General features: G+C 38.5%; 3 protein-coding genes across 3 annotated transcripts; 2 read left to right on the top strand and 1 right to left on the bottom strand.

Annotated features, from left to right (window-relative positions):
- Positions 1-10,110: 10,110 nt before the first annotated feature.
- EV154DRAFT_568237 (uncharacterized protein) lies at positions 10,111-13,372 on the bottom strand (the record flags this gene model as incomplete). The annotated part of the gene is made up of 3 exons (XM_051606065.1): positions 10,111-11,870; positions 13,173-13,242; positions 13,310-13,372. 3 exons carry the CDS (start codon positions 13,370-13,372, stop codon positions 10,111-10,113), a joined length of 1,893 nt encoding a protein of 630 aa, XP_051453190.1.
- Positions 13,373-13,398: 26 nt separating this feature from the next.
- Positions 13,399-14,757, top strand: EV154DRAFT_40769 (putative peptidase). The gene is made up of 4 exons (XM_051595345.1): positions 13,399-13,705; positions 13,792-13,898; positions 13,965-14,130; positions 14,198-14,757. The coding sequence occupies exons 1-4, from the start codon at positions 13,586-13,588 to the stop codon at positions 14,330-14,332; spliced, it is 528 nt and encodes a 175-aa protein (XP_051453191.1). The 5' UTR covers positions 13,399-13,585; the 3' UTR covers positions 14,333-14,757.
- Positions 14,758-17,605: 2,848 nt separating this feature from the next.
- On the top strand, positions 17,606-18,944 carry EV154DRAFT_523257 (fatty acid desaturase-domain-containing protein). Its single transcript, XM_051603081.1, has one exon. It carries the CDS (start codon positions 17,688-17,690, stop codon positions 18,849-18,851), a length of 1,164 nt encoding a protein of 387 aa, XP_051453192.1. The 5' UTR covers positions 17,606-17,687; the 3' UTR covers positions 18,852-18,944.
- Positions 18,945-19,018: the final 74 nt, after the last annotated feature.

Genomic DNA, 19,018 nt, shown 5'->3' on the forward strand with positions numbered 1-19,018 from the left:
AATGCTTCAATCTGCGCTTGCAGATGCATTAAATGTTCTTGTTGGATAAGTCATTGATTTGCTATTGGTGATCCTCATATATTCCTTGTTTATGGTAGATAGCTGTTACTATGATGGGACAGGCTTTCAAAACACCTCAATCAAAGTAATCTTTTTATATGACGAAGATGCTCTGCGTTGTAGGTCTACTAAGATTGAGCCTGGGACTTGACTGATGCTGTTCTGGCACGTCGTTAATGACAATCTCGAGCAATATGAGTACCAGTAGTGTCATGACTATACGTACAAAAGAGAAGCTTATCGTACCGAGTGGCTTTGAAGCTACAAGATGGCGAGTTCCACCAAGGAGTATCATGCATCGATGTGATAAACAGTTATAATTGTTTAAATATCTTTTTTGAGGAAAACGACAGCATCCATAATACGGCTGAAAACTTCGAAATTTCTTCTTAAATCATCCAAGGTTTCTTCTGTGTGGCAGAAAGTTAGGTGACTGAAATTCAAACGCTACATTGTTGCGGGGAAATAAATTGTTCTTTTTAAAAGTAATGTGAACGGTAGACAACTCAGCAACTGTAGAAATGAATGCAATTTGTTAAGTATGAGAACCGATGAAAAGGGGCTCTCAATTGCATCCAGGTCTACGGTTTATATAATAATACAAAATGGGCGAAGTCACAAATAGACCCAATAAACAAAATAAAAAAAAAACAAAATTGCAGAGACAATCTTAGAACCCGTGACATCTTCCCACACCTATTCGTTGATCAATCGATCAGAGTACTCCTTCAAATGAATACCATTTATACGATTCTTCAAAGGGATTCCATTCGTCTTCTTGACCAATTGATAAGTATTATTAGCAAACCCGACCACAACTACGTATACTATGTCTTCCCAGCCAGAGTCCAACTTGTTGTTTTTGTTCATACGTCTTTTCAACACCAAGGTACCAGGTTTCAACAAATTTACTTGGTTAGGCGGGTTACGATTTGCTTGAGATTTTCTTACAGCTCCCTGCCGTATTAAGGGCAATGATGACAACCTTTCATACCCCAAGGAACGTGCGAACTTCAAAAGGGGGTCTTCATCAGCAGGCAAAGGTGCTACCCCGTACATTAGTTCATAAGGTGACATCTTGAGTACTTCGTGCGCTCGAACCCTGTAAGCGTACAGAACAGTAGGGATAAACGCATCCCAGGAATCCTTCTTCAGATACGACATCTTACGTAGGGCATTGACCAAGGTCCCATTGAACTTCTCAACCATTCCATTACATTGGGGGTGATACGGTGTCGTGAGTACGTGCTTGCTTTTTACCATGTTAACTAAGTGTTTGACCAGATCTGCGCGGAAATGGGATCCATTACCACTCAAAATTTTGGTGATTGGTCCGTAAGTACAGAACACTTGCTCATACAAAAACGAAGCTGCCGTGAACGCATCTGCCTTTCTTGTGGGTACCGCCATTGGCCACCTAGTGAACATCTCCACACACACCAAAATATAGCGACTACCTGACTCAGTAACCGGTAAGGGGCCGACAAAGTCAATGCTGAACTGCTCGAAGATGTTCAAAACGTTCATGCTGCGACCGCCGAATGGACTTCTACTGAGTGGCGCTGGCGCAAATAACTGGCATTCGTGACATGACTTTACGTACGATTTTACCTCCTCGTATACTCCCGGCCACCAGTAACTACGGTATAGAATAGCCCATGTAGAATGTTGACCAAAATGACCATGTCCATTGTGAATTTCTTTCAGTACTTGGTTGCGTTCCTTTAAGAAGGGGATTTTTACGAAGCGACCTACAGCCCCACCTACTCTTCGATACAAGTGGTCCCCTTTCAAGATATAGAATTTTGCTTTGGTTGCCATAGCCTTGTTAACCTCAACCTCTACGTTGGAAAGATACCCATACATAGTCTTTAACTCGCTTTCATAGTCTACATTGTCCTGTAACATCACCATATTGTACAACTCTTCCAGCATTTCTTCTCCACCGATGTCTTCTTCCTTACAAGGGTATCTACTAAAGAAGTCACTCTTGTTACTGCTGGACTTGATGTGCCGAATAGAGAAGTCATATTCTTGTAGCGCCAAACACCATCTTTGCAATCTGGTATTTGGTTCTCTTTTCTCAAATAGGTATTTTACCGCCATGTTATCAGTCAATACTTCAAATCTTTGATCCAGTAGGTACTTGCGAAATTTATACAATGAGTAAGTCAAAGCTAGTAACTCCTTATCCACAATGCTCCAATTGTACTCAACGCGATTGACCTTTCTTGAGACGAAACAAATGGGGAGTTCCACTCCATCCTCCGAAATTTGCACCAATGCACCCGCAATTCCAACATCGCACGCGTCACAGTAAACCCGATATTTCAGGTCAGGGGATGGGTAATTGAGTTGAGTTGCTGCGACTAATGCTTCGTTCAGCCCTTCAAATTCAGCTTGATGGTCTTCCGTCCAAATAAACTCTTGATCCTTCTTTAACAAATTAGTCATTAAAGTGGTGAACCGGCTGAAATAGTGGATATGCCTGCGATAGAACCCAGCCATATTGATGAATGCCCTTATGTCCGTTTTATTTCTTGGAGTTGCAATGAGTTTCACCTTATCAATCTTATGCTTCAATGGCAACACCCCTTCCTTTGATACTTCAAACCCTAGGAATTCAATCTTATCTTGAAATAGATTACACTTGTCGGGATTGAGAGTCATGTTAACCGCAATTAGCCTATCCAGTACCCTTTCTAGATGTTGCAAGTGATCTTCAAAAGTTTTGCTAAAAACAGTGCAATCGTCAATGTATGCTATGCAGAATTCAGGTATGAATTCTTGCAATGCCAAGTGAATAGCTCGACTAAACGTAGCTGGTCCATTGACCACCCCAAAAGGTAACACACGGTACGAATAATTCCCAAACTGGGTGGCAATAGTAAGTTTTGGAATGTCTTCTTCTTCACAAGCAATTTGGTGAAAGCCTTTAAGTAAATCAAGTCCACTAAAGAATTGGGCTCCATGGAATGATTCAATTACATTGGAAATTAGTGGTAACGGCCATGGGTCCCGTACGGTAACCTTGTTGAGATCCTGGAACATGGTCACCAACCTTTTTGTCCCACCCTTCTTTGCTACATACATGACTTGAAAAGCCCATCCACCATTACTTGATTCTGTCTTAGAGTGCATAGCTGGTATTAAGATACCACTCTCCACCATCTCCTTGAGGTCCCTTTTTAGAAGGTCTAGTTCAGAATAAGTCATTCCTTGAAAAGGGCGTTTCATCACCGGCTTGGCATCACCTGTATTTACGTGAAATTTCACCAAACTAGTTTGTTTTACGTCCTTATATCCAGTACCAAAAGCATCCCTTTTGTTAATCAATAACTCCGTAAGGCGGGTTCGTTGTTCCTCAGTTAGAAGTTTATTAACCTCTACTTGCTCCAACAGTGTACTCATCTTGTCTACATCTGTCTTCTGCTCCGTCTCTTCAATCAGATCATCATTTCGGACAGATACCAAATAGCAGGACTCATTTTCCCCGGTACTCTCATGATAAGGGTCGGTGTGCATGACGTTCAACTTGTGAAACTCCTGTCCATCTCGCAAATACCAATACGATGTAGCTAAATCCACGCCAATACCCAGTTCCGCCATAGCAATGCGTCCCAGTAAGAACTCATAAGAGTTTGGAGGCAAATCCAAACATAATGCGCTAGTTTTGATTTGATGCCCAGGCAAGACTTCAACGATCAGGTCGTCAATAATACCCTTGGACAACACCTTTCTGCCATCTCCAACCATCATGTGCCCCGTTTTCACCAAACGCAACTGATTTTCAAGACCCAGTTCTTCTACTACCTTCAGACTAATGATACAAGGTGTGCATCCAGTGTCACAGATCAGATTATACTCCTTATTGTGGAAAAACGGTTTGTTTGACACGGAAAAATAAAAGATAAAAAAACAGGAAGAATAAGATTAATATTGCTTGTAGGCTTTTTTATTCTTATTAAAGTCAATCCCTCTTTCATCTCTGAAAGAAAGGGGGGTATTTATAGTTATTTAAAGCGTGGGTAAAATTATGGCTCGTTTGTGTTCACTTGGTATTATTGGCTGTATTTACTAATGACTGATGAGCCTTATCAGTGTAGCCAATCTATTATTCGAAATGGGATCTTCTATTGGAATATCTAGTAACCCTGAGTTGTAAATGTATAACTCAGGATATTTTTTATGCTATTATTTTTTTATGAGTGTTATGATATTATGTACCTGTCGATCAAGGATCGATGGAATGATTTTATATGCGATTTTATATGTTAAATAGTGCGATTTTAGTACATGCTCCCCCACCAGCGTTAGCGCAGCTCGCGAAATAAGGAATTATTAATTGATGTACAACAAAATACAACTACTACTTTTTAAGTACCATTTTTTTTTTTTTTATACTTTGTAGTAACCATAATTATTATGCATGAATGTCAAAATCCAGAAAGTGGGACTGAGATACAAAATTGGGGCTTATACAATTTTTTTTTTTTTTTATACGCCTATTATTTGTACAAGGGGTTTCCTCTTATCAGTTCTTTCTTGTTTTACTTCTTAAGACACGTTCACGTAGTTGACTGGAACTATTTTTACTGTTGTGCTTTCTTTTTTTACTAGATGGTATGTTTACAACTTCATTGTCTGTTGACGATGCATTGCTAACCGATTTCCGTTGTTGTTTATTAGAATCCGCGACCAGTTTAGCATTTCTTTCTTGGTCTAATTTCTTTTGTTCATTTACTTTAACCCAGTATTTGCGAATTGTTTCGGGATCCGAGAATGCAGCTGCGTCAAGCCAGGAATTTTCTCGTTCACCATAGCCTACCCAATTTACGAGATATTGTCTATCGTTGACTGGCCCTTTATGCGTGCGAATTTCTTTCACTTCATATAATTTATCTTCAATGGCACTTTCGTCGATGGTAACAACTTTCAGTTCTGATGGTACGTAGTCTCTGTGGAGCATCTCATTCATTTCATCTTTTAACACATATGTACCAGCTTTGGTTTTAGTGACGACGGTAAATGGTCCTTCATATAGAGGAGAGAGTTTGCTTGCTCGGGACGGTAATTTCACCATGACAGTTGATCCAATGGGAATATCAATAAGGTAGTGATTATCATCAAATCTTTTTCTCTGTAATTTCATTAATTCGTTCGTTCTTTGGTGTATAGCGGGAAAGACGATGTCAGCCATGTATTCAGCCTTTTTTATCAAGTCATCCACTGTAGAAACCTTATTTGGAAGAGAAGATTGTGTTGAAGGGTCGTTACGATCCTGTATAGTAGGGAACTGTCGAGCAAACATAAGTGAGAAAGGACTACTGCCTGTTCTATTGCGTATTTTTAAATTACAACACAATTGTGCTGCTGGTAAGATCGTGTCCCATTTGCTTGTATCATTGCCACACATTTTCCTAACCGTATTTACGATATTTTTCACAGCATTTTCTGCGCAACCGTTGGATTGAGGGTAATAAGGTGTGGAGAAGCGATGAGGTATGCCGAGGGTCTTTGTAATCGACGCCATCAACCCATTCCGATACTCACACCCATTATCTGTTAAAATTGCGGTACTAGGTAAACCATAGTCGCCAAAGATCTGACAGAGAGCATTTGCAACAGTATCACTTTGTTTGTTCGGGAGAGCCTTTGCTACGATATAGCGAGTACAGATATCAACGACAATGAGGATGTAGACATTTTGATTAGCAGTTACACTGAAGGGTCCAGCCATATCTGATGCAATGTGTGCAAAAGGTTCGGCAGCTACTATAGACTTTAATGGATGATACCCTTTTCGAGCTATATTGTGTCGTGCGCAATCAATACAACTGCTGACCACTTGTTTAGCTTCGGTGAATATTCCAGTCCAGTGTAATCCTTCTTCGTGCAATCTTTGGACGATACTTTCTGTACCGAAATGTCCCAGATTATGTGCATCACGTAATAGTTTATGTCTGTTTTCAATCGGTGGAGCGATATAGTCGGTAGGATTTGTTTTGTACTGTGGAGAGTCTATTTTCACGGCTAATACATTAAGGTTTGCGTCTGTGCTCTTAATGCTTCGTTTGTAAATAAACTTATCTGTCGATGTGATTTTATCGGTAGATTTAAAACTTTCAACGGGATTTCGTTTTCTTCTTTCCAAAATAATTCGATTCAATTGTTTGATCTTTTTATCTTCTTCTTCAAGTTCTTTATCATCATCTAAAGGTGGATATAGTCTGCTGAGCAGGTCAGGCAAGACGTTATCAATTCCTTTGATGTAGGTGACCGTGAATGAAAATTGATTTAAAACATCCATATAAGATTGAATTGTTCGATTTGGAACGTGCGTGGTATAATAAAATGTAATAGCACGGTGATCGGTCCAGACTTCTATTTTTGGATGACCCAGTAATAAGGATCGAAATCTTTGGAATCCGTAATAAATGGCAAATAGTTCTCGTCGATTGACTGACCAGTTTTGAGCCGATGTAGGTAAAGATGTACTTGCCATAGCGATGATGATGGTTCTATTCTTATCATCACGTTGAGTTAAAACGGCAGATGCAGCATATTGCGAGGCATCTGTTTCAAGATACATTTTATTTTCCATACGAGGTGTGTGTAACACAGCTTTAGACAGTAGTATTTGCTTGATATTATTTAGACGATCAGTATGAAATTGTGTCCATTTGTTTTTCACATCTTTATCATTTCGCAATTTATCTAAAGGAGCAGCTATGTCAGATATCTTTGGTACGTAATTTCTCAGATATGAGACGACACCCATGATTTTTCTGACTTGTTCAGCTGATTTAGGAATAGGCCATTCGTGGATATTAGACAGTCTACGTTGATCAATTTTTGTGATGCCAGGTCCAATAACGAACCCGAGCATGTAGATACTGGTTTTAAAGAATGTGCATTTAGCGTAATTAATTTTTAGATTAGCAGCAGTTAATTTATCGATTGCTCTCTTTACAATGCTGGCATGATTCTTAGCATCAGAGAATATACAACAATCATCAACGTACGTGGCTATTTGTGCTTCACCATTAAAAATGATATTCATAACGCGGCAAAATTGACTAGTGACAAATTTGAGACCGAAACAAGTTCCTACCCATTTATAGGTTTTATCATCAAACATAAAAGATAGTACTTCTTGACTGGCTTCATCCACTTTGAAGCTATTGTATGCAGACTTTAAATCAAGCCGACTAAATACAACTCCAGTAGATACCTTGTCAAAAATATCTTGGATATTAGGGACAGCAAAATCTTCTACCAACGAATCATCTATGTTCATGTTTTGTCTTCTGAGATCAAGACAGATTCTTGTATTGGTAAGATTGTTATTTTCATCCTTTTTTCCAATGGCTAATAATGGTGAATTAAATTTGTTACTTGGCTTACTCTCTACTACAACCCCTGAACTTAACCATTCGGCTAATTGTTTCTTTATTTCAGGTCGAGCATGATAAGGTAACGGGTACTGACGGATGTAACAGTTTGTGGCATCCTTCTTTATAGGTATTCTAACGATACTTTCAGGAATATTGCAAAACTGACCCGGTTCAATTTCAGCGTTTCTTTTTACAGAAGGTTCAATAAAATTCATAAATTGTTCTCTTTCAATCGCTGTGCCAAATTCAGCATTTTCAGGATCATATTTATCCGAAGGATCATAGTTAGCGTTTTCGAATTGAATATCTTCAGATTCTTCATCATCTGGATATTTATGTGCTACATTAGTTAAACCAATATTTAAATGAGTTAGGATATCTGTGCCTAACAATATGTCATATTCTGTATCAAGTGGATCTAAAAATTCAACCACTTCAAAACAAAATTCAAAACTTATATCATTAAGATATCTAACTTTCATAGGTTCAGTTTGACCGATTCTTTTAGCAGAGTTAGAGAGGAAATTTAAATTGCCTTTTGTAATATTTATTTTTATTTGAGGAAAGAGATTATTTAAAATGTATTTATTGATACATGTGGTGTCACTTCCTGTGTCTACTTTTCCTTTCAGTTTTCTATTATTAAGAATGAGAGGAGTGATTAATGATTTGTAAGGATTGAATACATTTTCATTTGCTTTCTTACATTCATAACTGTCATTTTCAAAGTTGTTGGATGGGCCGCCACGATCGGGCTTCTTTCCTTTACGATCTTTGTTGACAGAGAGGATTTTCTTATCACCAAATTTATCAAGATATTCTTGACAACGATGTCCGTGAGACCATTTCTTACCACAGTGGGTGCAGGGGACAAAAGAGGTAGCAGGCTTGGGTCGGTTCTGACTTCCAAGGAATTTTCGTTGATGACTGGGGCCATCGAAGGTGCGAGAGGTGTCATCGGTAGACTTACCTGCATACTTGCAAGTGGATTCATCATGGGAGTTGTTATCTCCGTGATACTTACAGTAAAATTTAGCATCGTGGTTCGTACGTTTTTTAGGCGCACGATTGGCATCAGACGTGTCGTACGACTTACGCTTGTGTCCAGAGGAACTGCCATCATTATTGGGCGTTTTATCCCCAAATACATTAGTTGCAGCCTTATACACATCTTCGGCTGTCCAGGGGACATTTTCCACTTGGTGTGAATTTACAACTGTCATTACGTTAGTTTGCCAATGAGCAGGCAAGGCAAGGAAGTACAAGTCGGCCATGATTCGGTCCGAAACTTGGTACTCAGATTCTTCGACCATTTGAATGAATCTGTTATCAAAGTCCGAGATATTTTCATCTGAGTGCATACACATGGAGATTAATTCCTTGGTAGCAAGGACACGCATCTGACGATTGCCAAATTTCTTTTCAAGGACTTTCTTGGCTTCGGCCCAAGAGTCACAGACAAGGAGTTCTTTTCTCATCCAAGCTTTCAAGACGTCGGCGAGTGAAACAGTAATTAACTTTTTCCACGTAGTCTTCACGTTTTGATTCGCGGACAATACGACTTCCTCAAAAGTCTTGATGAAATCATCAATGGACTTAAAAACTCTCTCACCACGAAATTGTGCATAAGTCTTTCCAGTAATTTGGAGACGAGGCAGATCTGTACGATTTAATGATAAACCTTCATTTGAGGCTGGGTTAGTAGCGTACTTTGATGCTTCGGTACCTTTAATCCCGATGGATGGTACAGGCTTAGAAGTAGAGGCTAAAGATTGGATGATGGAATTCTTTTTCTCAATCTCAAGGGACATTTCATAGGCACGATCATGATCCTCTTTAGATACATAACCGCTAGAAAGAATAGCTACCATGGCTTCCGTAGTAGCTTCACGTTGCTTAAGTAAATTATTAATGATACTAGTGGGGCTTTGTAAAGTTACAGCCGTAATAGGATCAGCTAAAGGCATGTCAGTGTCTAAATCGACTTCCTGATTATCCTGCTCAAATGGAATACGGGCGATGTCTTCATCTATTTCCCTATGTACACGTTCATCTTGTGCAGCTTGCCATTCAGCAGAGGCTTGCTCATTCAAGGGAGTGTTTAAAGTAGCGTCAGGAGTACCAGCAGACATTTCCTTGTTGGATGAACCAGAAGCGAGTTGGTCATAGGCACTAGGGCCGGAAGGAGAACCAGAAGTAGTCATAGTAGTGGATAGTAGTTGGAAGTAAAAAGTTTACAAGGAGGTAATCTTAAAAAATGTGGAAAAACGGTTTGTTTGACACGGAAAAATAAAAGATAAAAAAACAGGAAGAATAAGATTAATATTGCTTGTAGGCTTTTTTATTCTTATTAAAGTCAATCCCTCTTTCATCTCTGAAAGAAAGGGGGGTATTTATAGTTATTTAAAGCGTGGGTAAAATTATGGCTCGTTTGTGTTCACTTGGTATTATTGGCTGTATTTACTAATGACTGATGAGCCTTATCAGTGTAGCCAATCTATTATTCGAAATGGGATCTTCTATTGGAATATCTAGTAACCCTGAGTTGTAAATGTATAACTCAGGATATTTTTTATGCTATTATTTTTTTATGAGTGTTATGATATTATGTACCTGTCGATCAAGGATCGATGGAATGATTTTATATGCGATTTTATATGTTAAATAGTGCGATTTTAGTACACTTATTACCAATTTTTCCTTTGATCCTTGGAGCGTGGTTTCCTTGAGTTACAATAGTATCGAGCTCCAACTTTTGATACAAGATGTCGGTAATTGCTACTTTCTCTTGCGCCTTCGTATTTTCAATTGGTCTTCTAAATTCCGTATGTGCTTTGGAAGATAGATTTACAATGTCATCGAAAGATAACTGGAACACCTTGTTTTGTCTTAATTGTTTAACCAAACTTGCTGTGGGAGTTTTGGTTTTTGGGGGGGACGCATCATCATTGGAATTAAATATCTCAACCCTGGAATCAGCACAATCATGGTCAGCTTCATTGCCAATTGTCTCTTCATCCTCTGTTGTACGAGTACCAAGAGTGGGGTCGCAATGGAAGTCGTCCAAATCTAACCGGACCTCTTTGATGCAGCTGTTGCTTTCATCCTCCTTTTCTTCAGTCGTGGAAGTAGTGGCTTCAGTAACATTGCAGGAAGTATTTTCAGTGTCCTTCTGTTTAGTTTCCATAAGTAAGGGCGGCTCTCCAACTTCCTTGGCGACTTGGCTACGCAATTTCTTTTTGATGATATTATTTCTTGAGATTTCAGCATCGTCGCTAGTACGCTTGACCATCAACACTTCTCCAACTATTCCCTCACAAAGATCATCTGTAATTCCCATTAACAGAGCAGCAGGTCCTCCATTGGTGATTGCGCGTGCATCATCTGGCGTAGGTCTACCATAATTTGTTCTTGCGGGCTTGACTGGACAGAAGTAGCGCTTATGCTCCGTGCTATTACAGTGTTTACAGGGAGATGGGCAATCACGATCTAGATGTCCAATGACGTTGCAGTTATAGCATGCACCTGTTACTCGTGGACTTGTAGGCTTGTTCATTGCATTTTGCTGCAGTAATAGTAACTTATTGTTTTGCTCCAGGACACATAGTAGGGCAGATTGGAAGTCCGGTAGTGTAGAGGATGTCACTTTGCTAGATTTGGATTTTCTTTTGGCCTTTTTCGTAGGCTTGTCTTCGTCGGAATCACTTGCATCCGTATCACTGTCCGAATCATCTGACGAGCTATTGTCTGATGAGTCGTCATCTTCATATTCCTTTGCAGATTTGTATATTTGTTTAATTGACTCGGCCTTCTTAGAGTTTAGGAAACGTCTCATGTCAGCTGGTGACGAGTTACGTATAAACAACTGAATGTAGAACTTGGTGTCATGTGTGCTACTTGTTTCATTGTTTCTTGTTTCAGAGTCTTGGTTTGTACTACCCTGTTGTCTGAAACTAGCTTCCCGATCCGTCATGGTATCGTCAAACTTCGTGATGAATTTCGAAACGCTCGCAAAGTTTTTCCGCTTGATAGCCATCATCTCATTCAAGTAATAGATATCGTCACGCGTGGGTATGTCCAATTTCTCTCGCAGCTCTTGTTTGAATACAAGCCAATCGTCAAATTTTCGTGAAACAACCCAATTTAGTAACCTTCCCTTGAAACATTGATGGATTTGTTGCAGCTTTTGTTTGTCTGAGCTCCATTCATTCAGTTCCGCAGCTGTTTCAAAGATAGAAAAAAAGACTTCTAAGTCTTGGTCTTTACTGTATTTAGGTGGTTTCGTGAACATGATTGTTTTTGGTTTAATAGAATTTATATTGTTTTGTGAATTGATGTTAAAATCAGTAGTGGTGGTAGGAGTAGCAGGTGAACTAGGCAGTGCTTCCTCCAATTGTAAGTGGGCTAATTGTTCTGTCAGTTGATGTGTTTTTGGAGTGCTTGGTGATTTGCTGTCAGAAGAGAGGTGTTCAGTCTCTATCTGATTGAGCTTACTAAAACTTGTGTTTGAAATGATGCTTGGTCTGCTTGTACTTGTGCTTAAATATTACTACTACTTGGAAGGTATTCCACTTGACGCCGATACCAAATGTTGCGGGGAAATAAATTGTTCTTTTTAAAAGTAATGTGAACGGTAGACAACTCAGCAACTGTAGAAATGAATGCAATTTGTTAAGTATGAGAACCGATGACTTTATTAATTAATATTACCTGTAGAAATGAATGCAATTTGTTAAGTATGAGAACCGATGAAAAGGGGCTCTCAATTGCATCCAGGTCTACGGTTTATATAATAATACAAAATGGGCGAAGTCACAAATAGACCCAATAAACAAAATAAAAAAAAAAACAAAATTGCAGAGACAATCTTAGAACCCGTGACAACATTACAAACATTGTTGCCTAAAGCTGGTACAGGAAGAATTATGAGGGGATAGCATGCTTTCGTTTTCCGCTTGCGATCGGTTTCCTTTTAAAATGCTAACACTCCCATCCATTACTTCTTGTAAATGGAGTTGCAATAATCTCGCTGCAGTTCTGAGAGAGTTGTAGAATTGAACATGATGCTACCTCCGGTATGACTAGCTCGAAAGACAAGAGGCTTAATGCTGGTTAGCCCACATTTTTGGCTTATTAGACGGAGTATAAAATACGTAGTTGTAAGCCTTAGAGATTGAATGAGAAAAAAATACAAAAATGACCAAAAAATGACCATATATGGCAAGCCATAGTATGCCATCTGAAAAATAAAAACCCTCTCATTATGTGCCAAGTGTTAGTAATTTGAATAAAATATTGAAAAGAGAACTCAACAATGTGAGAAAAAGAAAGAAAAAGATAAACAAAAACTTTTGATGGTGACATCGGACACCATGTAGATGACTTATAATGATGTTGAGTCAAACAAATCTACTCTGCTCTTTTTCTTTTGAAAAATGACTTTCTCAATATTGACACAATAATGTCTTAAGACTTTATCAATGCGGTTATTTTTGAAAATAATTACCTCTCCATACCAGCAGTTGTGAGCAGCCAATTTTGAGAACCATGTATTATGTCATCTTACCCTCCGGGAACCACGTATTTTTACCGCAGCGCAGCGCAGGTCAAAAAATATGTGGTCGGAGGGGCCGTCTAATAAGCCTTTTAAAAAATGGGATCAGCGACCCGAAGGGGAGCCCCATTTTTTTTTTTCTTTTTTTTTTCTTTGCTTACTTTCAAGTCCAACACCTTCAACAAACTGGTTCAACTTGACTTGAATATTGGCCTTCTTATGAGCGTGTCTCTATTCTCACCCACCATTTACATTAATACTCTCATTCTTTCTCATTCTCTTTTCTTTTCCGTCTCACCTTGAGCACTTGGCTAGAACAAGACAACAAGTTCTTTCCGAAGGGACGTAAAATGAAGGACATGTTTTTTTAAAAAAAATATATATATGTAAAGAAAAGAAAAATGTCAACGACAGGGCGGGAATGAATATCACCCATAAAAAAAAATATTTGCCGGCCCCAAACTGGGGTCCTCCCCTCCTTCCACCTCTTGGTGGCTTATTATCTCTCTCCCAGCAGCAACAGCAGCAGCATCTCAACCCATAAAAAAATCCAATTATAAATAAAAAATAAAAAATGGCCTTTAGTAACCCATATACACGCTCCGTGCTAAGTGCTTTAGCATGGGTTCCTGTTGCCATCTTTTTCGTAGACCATGGCTATAGTTACGCCGTCATTAGCGGTCGTTCTATGCAGGTAACAAAAAGAAAGCTTTCTCCCCCCCCCCTTTTTTTTATATATTATTGTAATAAAACCCACAACTTTAACAAAAATAATAATAGCCAACATTCAATCCAGACTCCAACCTCATGGAAAAAGACATTGTCTTGTTAAACAAGTGGTCTACCACAGACCATAAATTCGATAGAGGCCAAGTCGTCACTTTAAAGTAACTCACTCTTTCCTACCCCCAAAAAACACACACACATACACTTACATACACATATACACATAGATCACCCATCGATCCCAAAGTCACCATCACAAAACGTATTCTTGCATTACCGGGAGATACCGTACAACCCCTTCGAAAAGACGAGATTGTCCCCATTCCTGCAGGTCATGCTTGGGTAGAAGGCGATGAGGCCTTTCATTCGAGAGACAGTAACTCCTTTGGCACCGTAAGAAGCACTTTTATATATATATATTTGTACTGAACTAACCATCCTTTTATGTATAAAAAAAAAGGTTCCTATTGGCTTGATCAATGCTAAAGTCACCTACATTTTATGGCCACCCAGTAGATTTGGACCCGTTGAAAAGAAACCTGTCAATAAGGACAGGGTTCAAACCAATGTCTATCATCCTGGGCGTGATGAATAATTCTCTCTCCCCACACCCTTTTTTTTTTGCATATATGTATGTAATAATAAACGGGATTTCAAAAAAAAAAAAAAAAAAGGGTGTGTGGTTACTATAGAAACGGGATCTGTCATAAAATTAAGCCTGTCTTTATAAGGACTTCCGTGATAGAGTTTTTCTCATATTGAAGGGTGTCATAAACCGCCAAGTTAATCATGGAGTGAAAAATTTTTCTTTCTGTGCACAACTTGGTTAAGGAATCTTTTAATATTTAGAAAAACAACTCCAAAGGACCAAATAGCTCACCTTACTTAGGGGGAGAGGTTTTACAAACAGTCTTATTTTAAAGTTGCAATGAACTGTTAAACTTTCCCTCCCTCCCTCTCAAAAGGACATTTTATCATTAAAAATTTAAATACAAAGATTTGTTCTCATATAATGAAATATTGCAATTCATTTTTTAATTAAATCACCCTTTCTTCTTTTATATAATTAAATTAATTATTCTCCCAAGGGGGTAGTAGAACTTTTTTTTTTTTTGACACACTTGAGGGATGGTACCATCTACTCCCCCCCCCCCTCACCCCACGTGGCGGCAAAGGGGTCGGAAAGACTTCGTAATTAAAGGAGTACCCAATCCGTTAAATACAGAAACAAAATATATATCAATCTCTCTCGGGAGATAGGCCTTTTCACAGCTTACAAAAGATACTCTTATTACACACAAAATAGACTTGTGACATTTTTTAGAGCATTCATCTCCGACCATCAATTCAGATTCATGCAGCCCATTTGTCCGTATAGCTTAATCTTTATCCTCTAGAGACCCTGTAGTTCATACTGAAAAAAAAAATCACAAAAAAATCCTAAAAGGTGTATACATGGATATTCATACAGATACATTGTACGTAATAAAAGTCTTTTACTTTAGATAGCTGCTGCTGGATTTCCCCCCCCCTTTCCCACTGTTGTATAGGGATTCAAATTACCTATTGACTTAGTAAATTGTACTACTTGATACTCTTCTTGACTATAATAACTAATCCAACTTTTAATGGTCGGATATTGGTTTATATTTGATTGGGGTGTAAAAGGCTCTGTTTTATTATTTTTGGGTTTTTCTGTATCTTATAATTAATTCTTGTTCTACATTGTACTACTGTGTGCCTGAATTAGCCAGTATCAGGTGGTCATAATTGATCACTTTCACGGCTGCTCACAGTTTTTATCTTTTCTTATTTTTTTGTTCATTTACACGTCACACTATTCGGCCTCATCACACCACATGCCCAACTGGAAGAAATTTGATTGGCCTTAAAAAGTGCTTACATCAGCGGTGGCTGAAACGGGGATATAAATACAACATCCCCCTCATGTTTGCTTTTTTTCTCCCTCCTCAGTTAGTAGCGATTCTATCTGTGGGTCTTTCTGTATTGGTTGGTTTAGATGGGAATTACATGGTCTCACTTCGGTGCCCAAAGGTCATTGTACATTCTGATGTATAACTACGCACTCACTAGTCACACAGCCTCGGTTGTGGTTTGAGGAGACTGAGAAAAAGTGGACGACGTAAACAGTGAAGCTTTTTCGAATCTCTTTTAGTAGTTTTAAGTCATTGACTTTCTTCCTTTTCTTGTGTTGGGTAATAGGGTGACTAGTCCTTCACTTACTTTTAACCGTAAAAGGAGAGGGTTTCTTTTAGGCTGGTTAGTATGGACAGTTCTCACCGGTTGGATATCCCTACACAGACAACAACTGTGTTTCTTGTTCGTAGTAAAAAGAGTTAACAAGTAATCGAGCACAAGAGCTTGTTTCTCTCTTCTATTATTGATGATAACCTCCGTTGCTGTCTCAAAAAGGTGCGTGCAAACATCTTTTTATTTTTTAATTTTTTGGGACGAGATGTGCTTCCACCTTCTCGTGGTTTGTCCTGTTAATCATTTGTAGCTCTTAAATGACTGCTTTTGAGAACTGAGAGAAGCACAACGTTTGAAATAAATAAAACTGTTTAAAATAAAGTATAAAGTAAAATCGTGTCTTTTTATGTAAAGTATATTGTATTCTCATGTAAAGATCTTGTATTCTCATGTAAAGATGGAGATAGTATTTGCCCTTTAAGTATGAATATAGTGAGCACCCATCATACAGAGGATATCTACTTTTTTATTTTGCAAATGATGAAAGATTTTATTTTGGTTAAAGGGGAATATTCTATCACTTGAATTTTATATACATATTACACATTCTCAATGGTGATGGCAGCATCTCTTGTTTAGTGGTTGGATTTTCTTGGGTCGGCTTATAAAGTACAGGCGAGTTGATTGGTTGGAAATAAAAACGGTTTCCGGGGGAACCACATAAAACCTTTTTTTTTAATTTTTGACACATCTTTTTTCCCTTTTTACAATAAAAATGAGCCAAGAAGCCAAGTTACCTACAGAAGAGGAAAAGTTCCACGCATTAACCGTGTTTATGCAAATGAACGATGATGAAGAGCCTACACAAGAAGTGGCTGATGCTTTGATGGTTGTCTTGAAGTGCTCTGGTGTTGATACCGAAGGATTTACGATGGAAGAAGCCTTTGATAGCTGGAACAACTTGTGTACCAATAACCCTGATGCCATTAAGAAATTCTTTAAGGAAGTCATGGGTGATCGTATGCCTCAACAAGGTGGTGACGGATGTGGCTGTGGTAGCCATCATGAAGAGCATAAGCATGGTAAGGAATCTTTTGTGTGTGTGTGTGTGGAAATTGTGTACTAATAATATTTTGTAATGTAGACGAATAATCTTTAGAATATATGAAAAATACCTAGTCTGTCGAATACCTGTATATAAATTAAACATTTTTGACATCTTTTTGGTTCTTGTCCATCCGCAAAATCTTTTTTATTTTTATTGAAAGATTGTCTGTGTTTAAAGTTAGCGCCAATAGCAAAGTGAGTCACACACGCTAAATGTCATAGGGCTCAGATTTATCTGATCCAGCCAACTAGACAGAATGTTGTTGGCCATGTTTAATTGAAGAGAGATAATTAGTGTGAAAGGATATCCTGTTACCTCATAAGAATGATATGAATAAGATATCCAACCCTCCCCCCTATTTTTTTTAGTAAAGTCCCTGCAGAAGGAAAAAGGCAACAACAATAAGAAAAAAAAAAAGGGTGATGCAAAAAAGTGATCTAGCTACACAATATAAATTTCTTGCGTTACCTTGGCTAGACATTTTGATTGGGTGAAAAGCCCTTCCATTCGACTCTTTCCGTGAAGAAACTCAAACTGTCCCGGATTGGTGCCTTTTTTAACATATAAATATTTTTTTCAGTTTTCTCTTTTCTCTTTTCTTTCTTTCGTTCCTCATAAAAAAAGAAGAAAAATGCCTCCCTTTGTTGAAAGTGAAGAAAAGGACAACAGTCTTCGATCAAGAAAGGCAGGAGATGAAGGCCATCCTGATTCCAGACATCCTCTTTATCTCGGTGATTGGAAGCGATCGATTCCTTATGAGGATGAAGATTTCGCCCGTGACAATATGGATGAACCTCATTTAAAGCGTAAGCACACCATCTTGAGAGAACATCCCGAAGTCGAAAAGTTATATGGTACGGATATTCGCACACTCTACGTGACTTTAGCCATCAATGTGGTTCAGTTAAGCATTGCTTATACTTTTGGTAAGGTCTGGACACCGCCTATTTATATCTTTGCTCTGGTAGCATATTTCATTGGTGGTACCTTGACAGGTATGATTGGTGTCATCATTCATGAAGCCTGTCATTGTTTAGTGTTCAAGACAAAATGGATGAATAGATATGTTGGATTATTTGCTAATATTTCCTTACCTGTACCCATTGCACAATCATTCCGTCGTTATCATATTGAACATCACACTTGGCAAGGTGTTGAAGGTATGGATCCTGATTTGCCTCTTGATTGGGAAAAGAGTTTGATTCGTGGTAATGCTTTATCCAAGTTCTTATGGATCATGATCTACCCTGTTATGTATGTTGTACGTGGTGCTGTCATGCAACATGATCGTAACTTGACTCCATCCAAGTGGGAAATTATCAATGTTATCTTTACTATCTGCTCTGATGCTCTTATCGTTTATTTCTGTGGATGGCGTGGTTTGGTCTACTTATTGACCTCTCTCTGGTTTGGTTATTCTCTTCATCCCGGAGCCGCTCATTTTGTACAAGAACATTATACATTTGATGATGGACAAGAAACTTACTCTTATTATGGTATCTTGAATTTCCCATTCATGAATATTGGTTATCACAATGAACATCATGATTTCCAAAAGATCCCTTGGTCCAAGCTCCCTGCTCTTCGTGCCATGGCTAAAGATTACTATGACAAGTTATCCTATCATACCTCTTGGCTTATGGTCCATTACAAGTTCATTTCTCAACCTTCCGTTGGTCCTCAATCTCGTGTGATTCGTACCTACGATGATCACAAGAAGGGTCGCACTTTACTTGGTAAAATGCGTGCTTACGATTTATCAAAGAAGGCCAAAACACCCGTCACTACTCAATAATAGAAATACCCTCTGTCTTCATTAGCATTTTTTCTCTTTTTCAATAAAAATATCGAATCCCTAAGACTGTAATTAAAAACTCTGTTCTCTGACCTAAATACCATGTCTATGCTGTAGTCCTAGTCAAAAATTACGCGTCACAAATGCTCCTTCCTATAAGCAACCCT

Source organism: Mucor mucedo (assembly GCF_025094135.1).
Source record: "Mucor mucedo strain NRRL 3635 chromosome Unknown EV154scaffold_121, whole genome shotgun sequence".
Classification (NCBI taxonomy): domain Eukaryota; kingdom Fungi; phylum Mucoromycota; class Mucoromycetes; order Mucorales; family Mucoraceae; genus Mucor; species Mucor mucedo.

What these genes read in the sequence shown, in the direction of transcription:
- EV154DRAFT_523257 (XM_051603081.1), top strand. Translation starts at nt 17,688, where the DNA reads ATGCCTCCCTTTGTTGAAAGTGAAGAAAAGGACAACAGTCTTCGATCA.
- EV154DRAFT_40769 (XM_051595345.1), top strand. Translation starts at nt 13,586, where the DNA reads ATGGCCTTTAGTAACCCATATACACGCTCCGTGCTAAGTGCTTTAGCA. An exon ending in TTAGCGGTCGTTCTATGCAG is followed by an intron (nt 13,706 to 13,791) that starts GTAACAAAAAGA and finishes AAATAATAATAG; the next exon opens with CCAACATTCAATCCAGACTC. An exon ending in ACAGTAACTCCTTTGGCACC is followed by an intron (nt 14,131 to 14,197) that starts GTAAGAAGCACT and finishes ATAAAAAAAAAG; the next exon opens with GTTCCTATTGGCTTGATCAA.